This window comes from Hemicordylus capensis, chromosome 3 (assembly GCF_027244095.1).
Source record: "Hemicordylus capensis ecotype Gifberg chromosome 3, rHemCap1.1.pri, whole genome shotgun sequence".
Taxonomy (NCBI): Eukaryota; Metazoa; Chordata; class Lepidosauria; order Squamata; family Cordylidae; genus Hemicordylus; species Hemicordylus capensis.
Window position 1 is genome coordinate 141,232,102 of NC_069659.1, and position 20,919 is coordinate 141,253,020.

General features: G+C 46.2%; 1 protein-coding gene across 5 annotated transcripts in view; it reads right to left on the reverse strand.

The window, feature by feature from the left end:
• The window catches only part of ATP11A (ATPase phospholipid transporting 11A), a 180,412-nt gene extending 161,860 nt beyond the window's left edge, over nucleotides 1-18,552 (reverse strand). The window contains exons 1-2 of one of the 5 annotated variants that reach the window (XM_053310213.1): nucleotides 18,538-18,552; nucleotides 17,766-18,173 (exon numbers count right to left, since the gene is read on the reverse strand). In XM_053310213.1, coding sequence (XP_053166188.1) covers nucleotides 17,766-17,804 — 39 coding nt within the window. In that variant the 5' untranslated portion in view covers nucleotides 17,805-18,173; nucleotides 18,538-18,552. Of the gene's footprint in view, nucleotides 1-17,765; nucleotides 18,513-18,537 lie in introns of those variants that run through there. The other 4 variants (XM_053310215.1, XM_053310214.1, XM_053310216.1 and 1 more) reach the window with 4 other exon arrangements.
• Between the last annotated feature and the right edge of the window lie 2,367 nt (nucleotides 18,553-20,919).

Here is a 20,919-nt window from a genome sequence, read left to right on the forward strand (position 1 = left end):
TGAGTTGTAAGCAGTCTTTGGAATAAGATTATCTGAATATATAGTGGCTGACATTCTCCACAGAGTTACAAGGTCAGATCAGGGCAGATAAGGCAGGGAAGGGGAAGTGCTTCTCTTCTTTCCCTGCAAAAGCCCTATTCACTGCCAGGAATATGTCCCTGAAGGCTGCATGACCCTCAAAGACATATTTATGGAAGCTAAAGATGCTTTTGCATAGGCTAGAGAGAAGTGAAAATTGCTTCTGCATCCTTCTTCCCACATGTTGGGCTGTGCAGCAAGCCTTCAGCCCAGCTAGTCTTCTTGCAACCTGCAAGGGCAGAGCTCTTCCTCAACCCTCATAACTGCAGAGAATGCCAGCGGAAAGACGTTGTAAAATACAAAACGTAAAATAAACATTAAATTTTTAAAAATTGAGTTGGAAGATATTTTTATATGCAGCATTATGCACAATATCCTGCTTTCTCTCAGCTCTAGGAAAACCTTTTAGAACCCTTCTTGATTCCCATCAGCTGGTGATCATCTAGTGCTCCCTATGGGAAAGAAATCTACTTTTGTTTTTATTAAGTTATCACTGTAAATATTCTTAGTTTCTTTCAAAAAGCTGTGTTGAATTTGTGCTGGATTATCTCATTAAGTGCAAAATAAAAACAACTGGGTGTTTCTGCAAGAAATATCTAACATTATTGTACTTTTTAATACAATGTGCAACAGAGTAGTAATTTGTAACCATTAGTAACCAGATTGTGGGATGTAACAGGCTAGAACTAGTTTCCTGCAACTGGCATATGCAGTCGCACCACTCTATCTGCTTGTTTATGCAAAGATGTGGTGCTTTAACAAAAAGATATAGGAATAAGTAGTTGATCTTGCTGGGAAAGAGGCAAAGATCTTTCAAGACAGACAGCCTCACATAATTTAACCACAATTAAAATACAGCAGAAAAAAATGACCAGGAGAAACAGGAGTGTGTAACTTGAACAATATAGTTGACATTTGGAAAAAGAATATGAATAGTACTACTCAATGTCTTACAAGTCATATACAATATTTAGTTCAGAAGATACTATGAACATTAACCCTGCTTTAATAAACTCAAGCATTCCTTGTTGAAACATTTGATTCAAATAAAGATTTCAGAGTTTAGATGGCCTTAGTTTTATGTCTAAAACTCCAACTTTCAGAGTTGTTTGGCAGGGATGACTTTTGGCACCCTCTATTTTCAACATTGTCTGAAAAGTTAGTTAATGCCTATTACTCCCTCCCTGCCTGCCCCGCCCTGGACTCTTGTAGACTGTAAATCTGCATGACATGCATTGGTATTTGCTAACAGGAACACCTCACTGTAAGCTACAATAAAAGGAATGTGTGTTTTGCAACAGACCTAAACAACCTAAGCAGCAACGGAAAATTTCTAATACCTTTATATAAGGCCCGCACAACATATGGCCCACGGGCTGCATCTGGCCTGCCAGGACTTTTTTCTTGGCCCGCAGGGCCATTGGGCTTGCTTCCCCCGCCGCGAACCTCCTAAAAAAAAAATCCAATTCTCCTCTGTGTGTTTTTTCTAAAAATTCCAATTCCAGCCACCGCACAGCCGAGGAATGGGCTTCTGGAGGGGTGAGCCAGTAGTCCTTCTACCCCCTCCCCCAGCAGCGGGGCGGTGGCGGCTACGAGAGCAATGCCCTGGCCTGCCATTTGGCCCGGCGTCTCTTTCCAACTGCAAGGTGCACCTGCGCAGTTTGGAAGAAATGCTGGGCCAAATGGCAGGCCATGGCATCACACTGGTAGCCGCCTTCCCGCCATCGGGAAGGGGGTAGGAGGACTACTGGCTCACCCCACCCCACCCCACCCCACCCCACCCCGCCCGGCAGCCATCCCCAGCCACCATCCCCAGCCATTCCCTCGGCCACATGGCAACTGGAATTGGAATTTTAAAAAACAAAACGGAGGATCACAGCAGGGGAAGGCAAGCGGCAAGCAAGTGCATGGCCCGGTGACTCTCTCCATCAATCTCTTTTTAAACTCTCTCTTTCTCTCTCTCTTTCAAGCCAAACCTACCCATCCTCTTTCCATCTTTCTTTCTTTTTTTTAACTTTCTCTCTCTCTCTTTCTCCCCCTCTCTCCTCCCAAGCCTGTCCCATCCCCTTTTCCTTTTTCTATCCCTATCTTTCTGTCTCTCAAGCCAAGCCTGCCCTATTATTTCTCTCTCTTGCCAAGACTGCCCCATTCTTCCCCTCTTTCTTTCCCCATCTCCCATCTCTCTTTCCCTCTTATAAAGGCCTTTGTAGTGAAGGATCAAAGTGCAATCTTCCTATCAAAAAATTAGGAGAAAAAAAATCTCTAATTTTTTTCCTTACAAGTTCCCCATGTTAAGTGTGATAACTTGGCAGAGGTGAAAAGGAAGAAATTGTTAAAAATTTCTTGGTTTGTTTTATTATCGTAAACCACCTAGAGACTTCAGTAGTGGGCAATATACAAATACGTTAAATAAATAAATAAATAAATAAATAAATAAATAAATAAATAAATAAATAAAATAAAATAAAATAGTGGCTGACATCCTAACTAATGAAGAACCCGTGCTTCTGAAAAGTTCAACTCACTCAGCTCCACAGCTGGCTCGGTGCTGGCAGGCAAATTTCAATTATCTCCACTTCCCAGGAAGCAATCTGCATTACCTGCAAGCTGTCTCTGAGGATTACATCGCCCTCGGGAACATATTTTCAGGTGACACAGAGGGCTACTGGAGAAAGGGGAGGTTGTCAGTATTCCCCCCACTCACCACCAACTAGTAGTGATACAGTATTAGTCTGGAACCCTTCAGAAGCACTGGTGATACCCCAAGGACGTCCCCTGTTGCATCAGTAGTTTGTTAGGATGTCAGTCACTATATAGATATATACACATATGTTGAGAAGAGGCAGACAACAGCAGTCATTAAACTGATAAGATATCATTTCCTTAACACTGGAAGTTCTAATCAACACCAGCCAGTTTAGAGCTTTCCACATATCTCTCAATCTTTTCTCCACAATTTACTACAGAAATGCAGTACCTACAGGATGCCAGGTCTTAGCTACTAAATTCCACACTTGTGACACAATAGTACAAATGCATGAAATACATGCAGCCATAGCAGTCTACCTGCACATTACTGGCTTTTTACACATTACCTGTGTATTGTGTCTGTAAGTTCTCATCAAGCAGAGCCGTTCCAGATTGTTAGGGGTTTAAGCCCCTTCTGTTTCAAATTTGTTTTCGGAAACAATCTCTCACTGTGATGCATTCAGTGCTTTCTTTACAGATAAAATCTCTCACATTCAGGCTGATCTAGACTCCAATATTTCTGCAGGGCCAATCAGGGAGGTGTCCAGCAATCCCTCTTGCAAAATTAATTGTATCAGTTTGTTACTTCTGATGATGTGGAAAGGCTGCTGGGAGAGGTACAATCTACCACTTGTTCTTTGGATCCTTGCCCAACATGGCTGATTTCATCTTATAGGGTGGTTGTTGGAGCTGGCCTGGTTGATATCATTAATACCTCACTGAGGGAGAGAAGGATGCCATCTTATTTGAAGGACGCAGTGGCTAGACTCCTTCTTAAGAAGCTCACTTTGGTTGGATCCCCTGGTTATGGATAATTATAGGCCAGTCTCCAGCCACATAATGGTGCAGCGGGGAAATGACTAGCAAGCCAGAGGTTGCCGGTTCAAATCCCTGTTAGTATGCTTCCCAGACTATGGGAAACACCTACATCGGGCAGCAGCGATAGAGGAAGATGCTGAAAAGCATCATCTCATTCTGCACAGGAGATGGCAATGGTAAACCCTCCTGTATTCTACCAAAGACAACCACACGGCTCTGTGATCTCCAGGAGTCGACACCGATTCGATGGCACACTTTACTTTACTCCAACACCAATTCAACGGCACACTTTACTTTACTCCAATCTCCTATGGTTGGTAAATGATTGAGAGGGTGGTGGCTGACCAGCTCCAAGTGGTTTTGAAGGAAACTGGTTATCTAGACCCATTTCCAACTGGCTTTAGGGTGGGCTATGACGTCGAGACAGCTTTGGCTGGCCTGACAGATTATCTTCATCAGGGAATTGACAGAGGACGTGTGACTCTGCTGGTTATTTTGGATCTCTCTGCAGTAGGGGTGTGTACAGAAACTGGCTGGTCTGGTCCAGGTCCAAACTGGACCCAAACCAGACTGGGCCAGTTTGGTCCAGCAGCCCCCTCAAATCCCACCACCACCAGTTCAGCTTGGTCAGGAGGGTCGCAAACCTTTTTAACGTTGTTTTTTTTAAAAACTTACTCCTTCCAGGGGGGTTCTCTGAGGCTCCTCCCCATGGAGGGGAAGGTCCGTGGAGATCCCCCTTCCCTCACTGGTCTTTCTTCCTTCAAAAATGGCCCCATTCAGCCATTCTTCAGCATGCTCAGGCCTTTGCCCCGGCACGGTGGCCATTTTGGAGGCTGGCGCACTTGTGCAATGGGCCTCTGTGTGGCATGAGTCATGCCAGTGGGGAAAGGGGGAACCTCCATGGACTCCCCCACCGCCTCAGAGAACCCCCCCCGAGGGGGTAAGTTAATTTTTAAAAAATTAACGTTAAAAAGGTTCAGGAACTCCGCACCCCCCCCCCAATCAGGCCGGTGGGTGGGTCGAGCCAAACCGGGGTGGTTTGGCTTGACCCTGAGCCTTTGAACCAAACTGGTTTGACTTCAAACTGGTTCAGTTCTGAACCTGTTTGCACATCCCCACTCTGGAGCTTTCAATACCATTGACCATGGTATCCTGGATTGCCTAAGGGAGTTGGGGGATAGGAGGCATTGTTTCAAAGTGGTTTCGCTCCCATGTCTCAGGTAGATTTCAGATGGTGGTGCTTGGTGATAGTTGCTCTTCGAAATGGTAGCTACTATATGGAATCTCTCGGAACTCCATTCTGTCAGCAATGCTTTTTAACACCTACATGAAACCACTGGATGATAAAGGGATTTGGTGCTGGGTGTTATCAATATGCTAATAACACCCAAAGCTATTTCTTCTTATCAATATCAGGAAATGGTATTAGCTCCTCAAATCCCTGCATAAATGAAGTAATAGGCTGGATGAGTGATAATAAACTGAAACTGAATCCAAGCAAGACAGAGGGTGCTCATTGTTGGAGGTTGTAATCTGCAAGTTGAGATAGAACGTCTTGTTCTGGGTAAGGTTACACTCCCCCAGAAAGAACAGGTTTGTCGCTTGGGAGTGCTGTTGGACCTGGTTCTCACACTGGTGTCTCAGGTGGAGACTATGGCCAGGAGCGCTTTTTACCAGCTACAATGATTCAATAATTCTGCCCATTCCTTGAGGAGAATGGCCTGAAAACTGTGATATACCAGCTGATAACCTTCAGGCTGGACTACTGCAATATAGGGCTGCCTTCGTACATAGTTTGGAAACTTCAATTAGTTGAAAATGTGGCAACCAGATTGGTCTCTGGGATATCCCAGAGAGACCACATTATGCCTCTTCTTAAACAGTTGGACGGGCTGCTGATATGTTTCCAGGTAAAGTACAAAGTGCTGGTTATTACCATTAAAGCCATGAATGGCTTAGGTCCAGGTTACCTGAGAAAGCACCTTTCTGTACAAGATCCCCACCTCTCATTAAGATCAAGAAGAGGGGTCCATCTTCGGGTGCCACCAGTTCATCTGGTGGCGAATTGGGATCGGGTCTTCTCAGTTGTTGCCCCTAGGTTGAGTAACATGCTCCCTGTCGATATAAGAGGATTATCTTCCTTGGAGGCCTTCAGGAGAGCCTCAAAGACCTATCTTTTTAGCCTGGCTTTTAATATTTAGTTTTAATTTGAATTTTAATGAGTTTTAATCCGGTTTAAATGTTTTCCAATTTTAATGTAAACTGCCCTGAGCCACTTTAGGAAGGGTGGTATATAAATTGAATAAATAATGAATAGATTTATGTACCCCATGAGATAGTTTAACTGTTGAGTTAGTGTTCCAACTTTATGTCCACTACACTTGTAATCCATATTACATCAGTCTCGGTCACATTGCCTATTCAAACCTATATCTTCAACCCGTTTCTGTTGAAATGTGTGTGTGTGGGGGGGGGAATATATTCTTGAGAAGTCCTCCAATTTTTTTTATCTTTTCAAAACTTTAAACTACCCTATTAAACAAACACTGTGAGGTCTCAGCTAAAAGCATAATATGCACTTAATCTCCAGATCAGACCACTCAGCAGGAACACTTCTAGCAAATGCTTCTTAGGATTAGGAAGCAAATGACCAATTTCCAGTACAAGTTACTTATTAATTCTTAATAGGAACAGCTAACAGAAAATCAAAATTTCTGGATCTTGATATAATGGGAAAAGCAAACAGTTAACTTATATTTTTGAATTATGTCTACAGACTATGTAATCGGAAGAAGAAGAGAACACTTCAAAATGCACTTGCAAAATGCCTACAGCACCCAGAATCCAAAGCAGTCACTCTGAATAGAGGAGAACCAGTTGCCCAATGCAAACAAGGCAGGCAATTGCTATTGGCTGCAAAATGTTTACTGACCATTTAATGCTGGAATCACTGTGTGCTGCAAGCAACATATTCTCCAGATTGCCTGAAAGAGCAAATTTCTTCACATTTATGCTGCTCCATAACCAATGTAGTATACACAGTATGGATTATGCTTCTACAAAAGCAGACAGGGCTATCTACACCCATGGTCCAAAATAAATAAATAAAGAGGGATAAATTTAAATTTTGAAAGTAAAATAAAATGTGGATTTAACGTCTTCAGAAAGCTGATCTACATGCTGTGAACACACAAATAAGAGTGTGTACCTAAACAAACACTGTATATATATATATATATATATATATATATATATATATATATATATAAAACAAAGGTACAATATAAAACATATAATATTTTAATTAATTAATCACTATAGATACCATAATCTAGAACCTCAGTTAGCAGAAGATATGCTCAATGATTATCCAAAATCATATATATATATATTCTCTCTCTCTCTCTCTCTCTCTCTCTCTCTCTCCTGGGTGTGCCTTCGAATGTGCTTCCCGGCACCCAGCCTGATTGGCTGGTGCACCCAGGAGAATTGGCCAGCAGTGGGCCAGGCTGCGTCGACGGTGGTGGTGGGTCCGGCCCGGCCGCGGAGGCAAGGCGAGGTGGCGGGCCTGGCCACAGAGGTGGCACTCGGCCCAGCAGCCTGGGCCCGTCCCTGCCCAGAGACTGGGGAAGAAGGTGGGGGTGGGGGAGAGGTAACCGGCCCCAAAGAGGCCAGCCGCAGAGGCTGGAAAGCGGTGGCAATGTGCACAGTGGGCCGTGGAGGCGGCACTTGGAGCGGCGGGCCTGGTCGCAAAGGCGGCACTCAGCCTGGCGGCAGGCCAGGCTACAAAAGTACTGGGCCTGGCTGCAGAGGTGGCTCTCAGCAAGGAGGCAGCGGGACCGACCGCCGAGGCCAGGCGCCCGTGAGATGCTGGGGTGGGAGGGAACCAGGCAGCGGACTTCCCTGTTTGCCGCCTGGGAGGAGGAGCGGCAGCAGGGCCCTTTTTGGCCACCCGCCGGCCTCCTGGTAAGGAGAGTAAAATGGGGAGGAGGGAAGGGGGAGGGGAGGGCAAGAGAGTGGGGGGCAGGGGGAGGGGGAGGGGGCAAGAGAGAGTGGGGAAGGGGGAGAGGGTTAGTGCAGGAGAGAGCAGGGGGGAGAGCAGGAGAGAATGGGGCAAGGGGAAGAGGGGGAGGGCAGGAGAGAGGGAGGGCAGGAGGATGAGAGAGGGGGAGGGAGAGCAAGAGAGTGGGGTGGGAAGGAGGGGAAGGGGCAAGAGTGTGGGGCAGAAGGGAGGGAGGGGGAGGGGTAGTGGGGCAGGAGGAAGGGGGGGGACAGCCAGCCCCAAAGAGCGCAAAGATGCTCTGTGCGGGTTGGCTAGTTCACAATATTTAACCACTGACGTGAATAGAGTCTTCATGCCATATACTCTGGTTAACTTCTTGATCCTTTATTTTTGTAGGAATCTACCAGAAAACTGATTTTTTCCAAAGGCATTTCAACTCAAAAGTCTTCATCAGTGGCTTCCTTCTACCAGCTCATCATTAATACAAAGGGCTGTAAACAAGATCATTTTTTCAAAAGATCACACACAAATGAATGCACGTTTTCTAAAGATAAATATATTTTTCAGCAGATATTTGTGCTTTGTCTTGTCCATTTTGGGAGCAGACAAAGCACAGACGTTATCTGCTAGCCCTTTGGGGACAGGGAACCATCTTATTTATTTATTTTTCTATGTAAACCGCTTTGGAAACTTTTGTTGAAAAGCGATATATAAATAATAGTCGTAATAGTCGTCACAGGAATTGAGTGCACATGTGAGCAAGACTGGCGACTACAATGGCCACTGCCTGCCTCTGGCTAGTGTGTCACTGCTTGCTGGAGCAGGCAGCAGGCATCCAGGATGGAGGTGGCAGTCTCTGAGCTTGTGCATGTTTGAGAAAGCCAGCCTGTTGGCAGAGCCACAGAGACCTCCGCTGCCAGCATGGCTGCTGCCTGCTACAGCAAGGACTGATACACCAGCTGGAGGCAGTCAGTGGATATCATAGCAGCCAATTTTCCTAGCAGTTTGAGAGCCACTCGAATCATTTTGCATGCTTACTTTCGGCACCCCTGCCACAGGTTACCGACCTCAGGTACTGTGGAATGTACTGTGTTCAGAATTAAATCTGTAAGACCATTATGTACAAAATTAATGACTAGCAATCCCCCTCTAACAACCTTAAATAGGTACTATACTATATACTATACTATAAATTATTGAACTGGAACTTCATATTTTCTAAGTGCTAGCTTGTGGGAGCCATTGCCTGTCTGAGCAGAAGGAATTATGAAATGCCCTAAACAGGTAACTTCCCAGACCATTCTCTCACGGTCCTGAAGGATATAGATAGGGCTGTTAAAAAAAATTGTTCTACTCTCTAAGCCTATTCAAGTACTTTTTATTTAAGTACTAAAAGAGTACCAACAAGTACCAAGTATCTTTTCAATCTCAAAAACGCTCAAACTAATCATTGAATGAGTAGATGAACAAGAGGAAAGATCTATGGTAATGTTTTCACTTAAGACTTGGAAAACCAGACAGAATCTAGTGCTGGGTTTCTCAGGCTGAACATTCAATACTCCCAACATATTATCGTTGACCAAATTAAAGTAGTGACTTATTTTGAACACTATAGCATTTGCATGCCATTTTGCTTCTGAACGCAAATAGAGATGTCGTGCCTCGCTCTGAGCCGGGCACGACATCGAGGAAGCCCAGTTTGGGCAGTCCGAGTTGGAACAAGACTGCTCCTGGTTCTAAGAATTGGCTCGCAGGCTGGCTCGGGGGTAATACTTGTACAGGGGAATCTAGCTAGAATTACCCTTTACAATGGTGGGTGGGAGAGAATATTTACTGTTAGTTTCCACCTCTGATGTTAGGGGACAACATCAGAGGTGGCAGCAAGGGCTCCATCAATCCCCCCCAATCAGCCTCCCAAATGACAGGCTGGGCTGGCTGAGTGTGCGCAGAGGCCATAGGAACATGGGAACAGCCCTGCTGGATCAGGCCCAAGGCCCATCTAGTCCACAATCCTGTTTCGCACAGCGACCCACCAGATGCCACTGGAAGCCACAGGCAGGAGTTGAGGGCAAGCCGCCCCTCCTGCTGTTACTCCCCTGCAACTGGTACTAGAGGCATCCTGCCTTTGAGGCTGGAGGTGGCCCACAGCCCTCCGACTAGTAGCCGATGGTAGACCTCTCCTCCATGAAGTTATCCAAACTCCTCTTAAAGCCATCCAGGCTGTTGGCTGTCACCACATCTTGTTGCAGAGATATCCACAAGTGGATTATGCATTGTGTAAAAAAGTACTTCCGTTTGCTGGTCCTAAATTTCCTGGCAATCAATTTCATGGGATAACCCCTGGTTCTAGTGTTATGTGAGAAGGAGAAGAATTTCTCTCTATCTACTTTCTCCACACCATGAATGATTTTATAGACCTCTATCAGGTCTACCCGCAGTCATCTTTTTTCTCAACTAAATAGCCCCAGGTGTTGTAACCTTGCCCCATAAGGAAGGTGCTCTAGGCCCCTGATCATCTTGGTTACCCTCTTCTGCACCTTTTCCAGTTCTACAATGTCCTTTTTTAGATGTGGTGACCAGAATTGTACACAGTACTCTAGGTGTGGTCGCACCATAGTTTTGTATAAGGGCATTATAATATTAGCTGTTTTATTTTCAATCCACTTCCTAATGTTCCCTAGCATGGAATTGGCCTTTTCCACAGCTGCCACACATTGAGTCGACACTTTCAACGAGCTGTCCACCATGACCCCAAGATCCCTCTCCTGGTCAGTCACCGACAGCTCAGATCCCATCAGTATACTTGGTTGGGGTTTTTTGTCCCAATGTGCATCACTTTACACTTGCCAACACTGAACCACATTTGCCTTTTTGTTGCTCACTCACCTAGTTTGGAGAGATCCTTTTGGAGCTCCTCACAATCCGTTTTGGATTTCACTACCCAAAAGAGTTTGGTATCATCTGCAAGTGTGGCCACCTCGCTGCTTACCACTACTTCTAGATCATTTATGAACAAATTTAAAAGCACCAGTCCCAGTACAGATCCCTGGGGGACCCCACTTTTTGCTTCCCTCCATTGTGAAAACTCTCCATTTATACCTACACTCTGTTTCCTGTCCTTCAACCAGTTAGCAATCCACACATGTACTTGTCTCCTTATCCCATGACTGCTAAGTCTTCTCAGGAGTCTTTGATGAAGAACTTTGCATCACCACACATTCCCTAGCCTAATGGGGGGGGGGGGGGGGAGTGATGAAAAGAGTATCTTTAGCGTTAGTTTCTCGCCAGTGAGGATGGCAGAGGCTTCTCTAACCCCCTGCTGGCCTCTCAAATGACAGGCTGGGCCAGCTGCAGCCCAGTTCAGGCCTCTGTGCATGTGTTGGGGGCCGTTGCAGTGGCCTCAGTGGGCCACAGCAGGCCTGCCTGTCATTTGGGAGGCCGGGGTGGGTGGGTGTTGGAGCCGCCCCCGCCTTAGAGCTCACCGCTGCTGCCTCTGCTGTTCCCGCCAGTCGGAAACTAATGGTAAAGACTCTCTTTTCCCCACCCACCCCATTAGGCTATGGAATCCCCCTTTATTTGTAAAAGGGAATCCTAGCTGGATTCCCCTTTACAAGTATTACCCTCGAGCTGGCCCACAAGCCTGGACCAAGCCTGAGCCTGGACCAGGCTAAATCTGGTCTGGATTCCAACCAAGCCAGTTGCATGGCTGGCTCTCACACCCCACAGCCTAGTAATAACACATTAGTATTGGGCCACTTAAAGAAAGGGGGGGGGGAGATTAAAGGAAGTATACTTGAGATGCAATCCTATGCACACTTTCTTGGAATAAGCCCTAATGAGAATAATGGGATTTATTTTTAGCCTCCGTGTGTTCAATGGTGCTCACTATCAGGAAATGTACACAGAATTGCACTGCAAGACAAGAGATTCTATCTTCTATCACATCTGTGCCAGGCCTTTAACAGCAATGTCACCTCAACTCACATTTTTCATGTGTATATTGTACCATGGAGCTACCAACACTGATGATTTGTCCTTGTATTTTTCCTTAACATGACAGTACAATTTGACACTTTTATTATCCCATTTCCTTAGAGGAATCAGTTCTTCTCCAGATTCAGACTGGAGTCCCAGCATACCTGCCATTCACACACAGCCTGTGATCCACTAAAGCAGTTAGGTTTTTGGTTTTTTTAAATTTATAGTTCAATTTATCTATCACCTTTCATAAAACTCACCCCACATGCACACACAAAAACACAACAAGAACTGGGCCTTGAAGAGACTTGTTCAGCCTTAAAACACAGGATAAGTAGTACTGCAATTTGGAATATAAAGATATCACTTCACAGTCTAGGCTACACAGCTTGTGCAATCTAAATTTTGACTCATACAACAGGAACCCATGACACAAATATTTCATCAGATGTGAAATAATGTATTGTATTAGTGAGGAAGGAACCTGGCACTGATGGGTAGCAGGATGGTGAAATATAGGATTGGGAGGGTCTTGTTTGGTACACTATGAGTTTATTCACATGAGTAGCCAAACCCAGACTAGGGCAGCCCTGCCTGGGTTTGGCTGCCCTTGTGAAATGCTGGGATTGGGGCTGATCCCAGCGCTAACTGCACAACAAGCCCGAGTTTTTAACTTGGGGTTTAATGAGGGTTAAAGGGTACAAGCACACGCTTTATCCCAGGTATAGGGTCATGTGTGTGCTTGGGTTGCATGCAACCTGAGCACACACACAGTTGGGTGCCTAGAGTGTCCAACTGACAGGGGAACCCCACAATGCATTTTGGGGTTCCTGGAGGCCAGGATTCATTTCCCCAGCCTGGATTGTGTGGGCGTGCAGCCATGTGCCAAAAACAAGACTACAAATCATCGGGGGATGTAGGCTCAACTCTGCCTTCCCTCACCCTGCCCCTCTCATAGTCATGTGGACAACCTTTATATTATGTTGCTTTCACAGCTTGAGGTTTGGGGTGTGTACGTGGTTAAAGCTGGTTTCTTTTTACTCCCCTACCCACCATCTTTTTCATCCAGTATAGCCTGTGTCTTGTATAACCCTTACCATCAACAATTTGGGTGGTCTGTGAATGGTTTTCCTTGCTCCTTCCTGCATCCCATCTCCCAGTCCTCTCACTCTCCGCCCCCAAACTCCCAGTGTTCTTGGCTGTGCTCAATGGTTTGACAGGAGATGAACCTCCTAACAAAAACTTCTGGCATTCCATGGCTTCTTTAGGGATGATTTTTGGTTCTGAGAGAGTAGTCTGGACTTCCTGCAGAACTAATGTCTCAAGGCTCCTCCCAGCACTCCCAAATGCCCCCCACCCTTAACAAGAGCTTGTGGAGGTTCTGTGCCATTCCACACTCCATTAGCAGTCAGAAATATATTGTTTATTTTATTAGTTTATCATATTTATATACTCCCTGATACGTGTATCTCTAGATGGTGGACAAAATTTAACACACAACAAATATAAAACAGAGTAAAACAAAACAGTTTCACCACATAAAAAAGTAAAAATTTCATAGGATAAAAACAATTAAACAGTTTAAAATTAATTTCAGTTAAAAGCCTGGGGAAACAGGTGTGTCTTGAGGGTCTTCCTAACTGACAGCTACAGAACAGCCATAGTCACAGCTGCCAGCTCACACAGCCTAGTTCATGCTAGCCCCTCTCCATGGGACCATGTATTGTGTTATTTTTTTAAAAACCCTAAGGAAGGGAGCATGGCAATGCTTTTCTGGGACGGCATTCCAAAGCCAAGGGACCATAACCGAAAAGGCCCTATCTCCTTTCCCCATCAACTGAAGCTCCCAGAGCCGCCCAGAGACATAAGTTTGGGTGGGGTATAAATTTGATAAATAAAATAAATAAAAATAATAAACTCAGTCTACGGTGGGGCCATGAGCAGGGCTCAAGATGATGAGCAAGTGGCCCTGGTAGATTCATATGGGCGAGTGCAGTCTGACAGATATCCTGGCCCCAAACCATGTAGAGCTAGAATGCACTCAAAACCAGCACTTCAAAACCAGCATCTAGCTTGGAAGCAAACTGGCAGCCTGTGAAACTGCCACAGGATGGGTGTAATACTTGAGAAGCAACTAGCACCCATGAGCATCCTTGTGGCAGCATTCTGGACCAGCTGAAGCTTCCAAACCATCCTCAAGGACAGCCGAATGTAAAATGCATTGCAGTAATCCAATCTGGATGCTACCAATTCATGAGTGACTGAAGTCTAGTCTGACTTCTCCAAGTCGGGTTACAGCGGGCATAGAGCTGGTAAAAGGCACTCCTGCACAAGGACAATGCTGGGTCCAGAATCACCCCCCCGCCATGCTGCGAACATGGTCTTCCAGCAGGAGTGTGACCCCATCCAATACCATGTACCCACAAACATACCTTTGTAGAAGAACATAATGGCATGGACCAGCCCAAAGTTTGTATTATTTCAGTCAGACCACCAATTATCATGTACCTGACCTGATATCTTTAATTATATTTTACATTGTCTCAATTTTTAATTTCTAAGAGCGACACACAACACAGAAAATTTGTTCCCTGCCTGACATAGAAGCTGGAGTGCTACAATAGCACCTGTGCAGTTAGATAAAGAAGCCTGCAGGGGCAGTAGAGTGGAGGCAGGCTGGGCTGGATGGCATGTCAGATGGCTACTGATTGGACAGCACTGCCTATTTTAAAGGCTGCACCTTTGGTGTCCAGATCCTGCCCCTTTAAGCTGAAGCCAGGGGACAAATGATTGATCTGAACAAGGAGAGCTCAGAGCAGGCATGAAAGAGGGATGACAAGCATGGGGATATTTTTCTCTTTTTGTGGGGTGCATGGAGAAAAATTAGATTTTTGTGGGTAAATTAGTTGAAGGGACATTGACTCTGAATTCTGAAGCTGAGACTTCAGCTTAACTTTGCATTCTGTTTGTGATCACTTCCTTCTCGGCCTCACTAGTTTACTTTCTAAAAAACTGATGTTGCTGCATCAGCTATTGTAGCTTCAAAAGGAGCCCTTTGGTATTTAGAATTCAGGCCCCACCTCTGCTTGTACCTGTGCTGTGGCTGTGGGCAAGTCACTTGTCTCTATCTAGTCCAGCATTCCGTTTTCAGCAACATCGATCCAAATGTCTCAGAGAAGTATACAAGCACGGCAGGAGGGCAACAGCATACTCATTTGTCTCCAGTACCTGATATTTAGAGGTATACTGACTCCAAATGTGCAGGTTCCACTTAGCCAACATGGGTGATAGGAGAGGCCTCAATCAGCAAAGCTAGAGTGGAGCAGGGAGGGAGGACTTGGGGAAGTTGAAGCCAAAGCAAGGTGTGGTAACAGCGGTTTGGCAAAATGGGTAGACTTAAAGAACCTGCCACCTCTGGCCCACAAGTCAGTTCAGCCAAAGCCCTGTGCATTAGATTTGTATTGCTCGACTTTAACTGGGGCCATCACAAGGGTTTCTGCGCCATCAAACGAGTAGATCGAAAAGGTATAACCGTTGCTTTATTACCGCAGCATCACAAGACAGAAAAGCTGTATCCAATGCACAAATAGCTGGGAATAAGCCCCAAAGATTCCTGAGAAAATGTGCATAGGATCAGGCTGAAAGTACTGCTCCTGGAATGACAGTGGAAGCATTTAGGATTAGTATGTACAGCAGCTCTAATCCAAGAATTTTATCTCAGCTGATCTGTGGACTGAGCTGCAAGTCAACTGATGCTCAAGGTCGACTGTATGTAATGAGCTACCCAGAAACCTAAGTTTGGGGTGGGATATAAATATGTCAAATAATAAATAAATGATTTCATAGCAGCGTTCAACCTGCAGAATATGACATTGGATGTGGAACTCAGCTTTCACATTTGAGAGTGATGGGAAATGCATAAAGAACCACAACATGAGTTTCTGGCCCTTACAGCTAAGGAGATATGCTTAACAGTGTATGGGTAATATTCACTGAAAACTCAGAAGGTGTCTGAACAAGATTTTCAGTTATTAGGGGCACATGTCCTCTTGCTCGCCCCCTCCCCAAGGTTAGTAAAACTATAAGCTATCCTAAATAGTAACAATAGCCCAATTAAGTAAAAGATGAGAAAAATGCAAATCTGCATCATTTTCATAGTTTTTACAGGTCATACAGTTACAAGCTTTTATTGGCACATTAGTACCCATAGTTCTACTGACAGTAAGGGCTAGAACCTGGAGGAAACACAGCTTTGCTCATGATCTTTCATAGGCTAAATAAAATCTGACTTAGTAGTTGCTTATATTGAACTGATTATAATTATTGTTCAGGCTAATTAAACAAACCAAGCAACATTATTTGCGCACACGCACACACACACACACACAATCACTTTTTACTTAAGAAAGTGCTCACTGTACCAGTATGCTCAGGAAAACACAGAGACAATCAAACAACATCTGCCTGCTAGAGACAATAATGCCTAATATGCCTCAAGGGCCTTTGTTCTGACCTCAGTGCAAATCATGAGACTATCAAACTCATGACTGATCACTTACTGGAAGCTTCAGAAAAAAGGGGCACTTGTAAACAATATCTAAACAGACAGGCTCCAGAGTCTTAAATTACATACGCAAACATCATAAATGTGCATATCTGTCAGTCTGTTCACAGTGTGGTTTTCCTAGACAATGCTATATTAATAATAGACCCTGCTATATTATATTAAGAGTTTCTCTCGTTGTGAATAAAGGCACTGTGCAGGATGAAACACAGACTAGCATTTCAGTTCCAGAACACCTGCTTGCAAGCAAGTCCTATTGGCTTTCTTTTCTAACTTAATTTCCCTTTATGAGTGCCTAGGGATACAGTCTTACATCCTAATCAAAATATATCTAAATTGAAACTAGTTTCTATTACCTTAGGCTATCACTCCAAATGCACTTTCCTGGAAGAAAGCACCACTAAAGTTAATGGGACTTATACCTATGGTTTAATATCTGATCATCATCCGTTGCCCTTCGGTGACAACTGTTGAGGCTGCTTTCTTAATTTGATTTTAAGGCGTTTAAGAAAGCACTGGCAAAGAAAGGCAATTAATTTTGCAAGTTGCTAGACCACTGGCACCCTAAATCAAGACAAGTAAATTACATGCTGAAATGAACTGCATGCTGTGCCTTGCCAGCCAGAAATGACAGCCTGGGCCACTGCTATTTGGTCAATTGAAAATTGTCTTCACTTTCCAATTGCCAAGAATAATCACAAACGGAAGCCCTGATGTCAGAGATGGGAGGGAAAAAAGTAGACCAAGAAGCTGAAACAGAAATACTTTTATTCTTATGCATAAAGTAACCAAATGAAACTATTTTTAATGGACAAGACCCACTGAACACAATGGAACATTTCTGAACAAACAGGAATGGAATTGGGCTGCACAACTGAAATCTTAAAGCCATTTACTCGGGGGTAAATTTCATGGGAAGAAAGTCCCTTAGGGTCTTTCCTTTAGGAAACATGCCTGAGATCGGGCTGTAAAGCGTCTGCTGTTGCACATAACTTCAAAGCAAGCTCCAGCGAGGTTTCCAAGAAATAAATTTAGAACCGAGTGTGAGGCGGAGTTCTAAAGTCCACTTATTGAAAGTAAATCACCCCGAGAATAATGGCACTTTCACATTACAGATGGGAAACAACATATACGAGTGGAAATTTTGGAGCAGCCAGCATCATACAGCAGGTATCTCATTTGCAAATTTTAACTTTTTCTTTGACTCTCTGGGGAGGCTACGGAAGTGGGCAGGAGGAGGAAGAGCTTCTTCCCCAGATCAACATTTCCCAAAGATGAGGAAGCGCTCTGCTCTCTGCTTCCACGAGGTCTATCGGAATGGCTGGGGATGCCCTGGCATTAAGGCACATGACACCCGTAGCGTTCTACGAAAGAAGATCCCGATATTCCTGGGAAGAGCAGCCGACTCCCAAGCCAGCCAACAACCAAGAGGGCGCTTCTGCGTGGAGAGCAAGCGAGGCAGGCTGCAGCTCAGCCACCAGATTTGCTGTGGCGCTCGCTGGCTAGGCAGGGCGCAAAGCGCAGCCTGGTGGAGGAAGGCAGCGCCGAACAACTAGGGGGGCGCCGGGTACTTACGTATCTATTAATAAGAGTCCTGAAGCGGCTGCAATCCATGGCGAGACCGCTGACAGCTGCTCAGGCGGCTCTCCGCTTCCCCCTGCGCCGTCGCCGCCTGCTCCTTCTCCCGCGGGCGCAGGCTCCAGCCAGGGGGAGCTTCTTTCGACCTCGGCGGGGTCGCACCTCTACTCCCTACATCCACGCCGGAGTTTCTGCCTCATTGTGGTCGCGGAAACCTCCTAGCCCTGCCTTGCCCTGCCGGGAATTCTTGGCGGGCGCTTCTCGTCTCTTCCTTCTGCTCAGTCATGCGTGCGCCAGGCTGAGGCGCCTGGGATGCCTCCTCATGTGCGCTCGCCCGGTCCGTCGTCGCTGAGCCTCTGTCTGCAAGCGAGGGCAGCTGAGCTCTCTTCGGGCTGCTGTGGGGCGCTTCGAGAAGAAGGGAGGGAAGGCGGGGGGCGGAAGAGAAAGAAACCAGGCAACTTGGCTTGGCGACTGGGGCAGGTAGCGGGTGAATAGCTTAGCTTTTCCCCTCCCTTTTGTTCTGCAGAAAAACTTCCCCCTTCGAGCGGCTCATTCCCGCGCAATGCCTCTCTCCTCGGCTGCCTCCCCACGAACCCAGCTCGCTTGTCCCTCGGGTTCTTTTCACTCGCTCTTTGATCTTTCCCTGATAAGCCAGTCAGCTCACGTCATTCGGTGCGGGCGAGCATGCGCGCTCCAGTTTCTCCTCCAGTACAACACACCCCTTTACCCCCCTATAGTACAGAAGCGCTCTCACCGGTGAGCTCATTACCTTGGCTTGTGCCTGGGCTGGACTCCATGAACACAATGACCCTGACGAAATGAGAGAGGATTATCTTCTCTAGTCCACCGCTGACCAATTTAGAAGATCTCTCAAAATTGAGACAGGAGATCTTGAGTCGGGGAGAGGGGAATGCTTTGTGGAGGGAAAATGGAGAGCCCAACAACCCCAAGAGAAAATTCCCAAACTGTACAACAGATTTGCTCAGCAATCCTTCCTGAAAGCTCCGATCGCGTTTCCTGTTGAAGCTTGTTGCCTGCGGGGCTCTTGAAATGATTGCGAAGTCGGGTTTCGAGGGGAGGGAATGCAGAATTTGGAAGGAGCCACCTGCAGGCGTTCAATAAAAAACAGCCAGAGCTGACGTTGTCCTAACATCCCTCGTATGTGGTACAGTTGTTTGTCGTCGCCACCCTGTTTTTGTTCTGCCGCTGAGACGTGGATGAGAGAGCGAGTAGAATAATCTCTACAACTTCCGCCTAACTAAACTCCAGGAATTTGTAAGGGAAAGACACAAAGGGCGAGAAAGGCTTAATTTGTTGCCAATCGGGGAAGTGATAAAGGAGGTTTGACGGCTCAGCAAAGCGCGGAGGGGGTGGGGGGAGAAGCAAGGAGAGGATGCTTCCTGGGATCACTCGCCTATCTGCTCCCTCCTTCCCCCAAGCCGCCTGCAAGAATACTGGCTAGTTGTCGGCTGCCTAGAAAGCAGTTGGGAGAACATCAGAAGGGACAAGTGTGGGGACAGAGGAGAGGATCGAAGCCTTGTTGAGATATTGCTAGAGAAACCTTCCAAGTCGTCTGGGAGCTACAGCACACAGCGACGGTTTCAAGACCTATAGACTAGTATGGTAGCAGGCGTGTTGGTCTGCTATATAATGCGTGTGGGTGAGTGGGTGTGGAATAGGTGCGGTGGTAGCTACTTTTTACTGGTAGCAACTTTTGATCCTGTAACATTTTGCAAGCTGCGGATAGTTTACACTTCACTCCTCATCAACCACAGTGGCCCAAACAAACAAACAAATAAACCCACCTAATTCCTAGCCGGTGAGAAAAAGAAATTGCTTACTAACTGAATGTATATTTGCTAGTTCAGTGATCTTAGAGCTGTGTTTCAAGTGTCGGCCACTTTGGCAAAAAAAAAACCCTTTAATGTGAGAACTATTTCTCACTGTGCTGACCTTTGCACAGTACTGCACTTTTCTCGGTGGTGGGAGAGCTCTATGAGGAAAGTGCTGTTGAGAGTTATTTATTTATTTATTTAACATGTTTGTATTAGGGATGTGCATCCCTCCGAACCGGTCCGGATGGGTGGGGGGGATTGTAGCTTTAAGGGCGGGGGGGAGTACTTATCCCCCCCCCGCTCTTCCCCCTCCGGCACTGTAGTTTTTGTAAAAGTTTCTGGGGCGGCAGCGTTCCTCCCTGCCGCCCCTGGCCCCGTCGTTAGCCCTCCAGTGCTCCAGTAGGCTACACGCATGCGCCCGTTCTGGCATGCGTGCGCACTCACCGCTGCCGCATGCGCGCTCCGTACGCATCACACATCGACGTGTGACGTGTACGGAGCACGCGCACAGTGGCGGTGAGTGTGCGCACGCGCTCTGTACACGTCATACGTTGACGTGTGACATGTACGGCGCGCGCGCACGGCGGCGGTGAGTGCGCACACGCGCCAGAACAGGCGCATGCGTGTAGCCTACTGGACCAGTGGAGAGCTAATGACGGGGCCAGGGGCGGCAGGGAGGAATGCTGCCGCCCCCAAAAAATTTACAAAAACTACAGCGCCAGAGGGGGGAGAGCGGCGGGGGGGGGGGAAGTACTACCCCACTGCCCTTAAAGCTACAACCCCCCTCCATGCCAAGCCGCTGGACCGGCTCGGAACCGGACCGGTTCGGAGGCCTCCAGCATGGCCTCCGAACCGGTCCGGGCACACTCCTAGTTGTATACTGCCCAAAATAGCAGTCTCTGGGCGGTTTACAACAAAACAATACAAACAACAAATCAAAAGGTTAAAACAACAATAATTTGAGATTTAAAACAACCTTAAAACTATTAAAAACCATCAAACTATTAAAACAGTATCTAATTAAAAGCCTGGGTGAACAAATGTGTCTTGACTGCCCTTTTAAAAGTTGTAAGAGATGGAGAGGCTCTTATTTCAGCAGGAAGTGTGTTCCAAAGCCTTGGGGCAGCATTGGAGAAGGCCCGTCCCCGAGTAGCCACCAGACGAGCAGGTGGCAACTGCAGATGAACCTCTCCAGATTATCTCAATGGGCGGTGTGGTTCATAGCGAAGAAGACCTTCTCTTAAATACCCAGGGCCTAAGCAGTTTAGGGCTTTATAGGTTATAACCAAGACCTCATATTTTGCCTGGAAATGGCA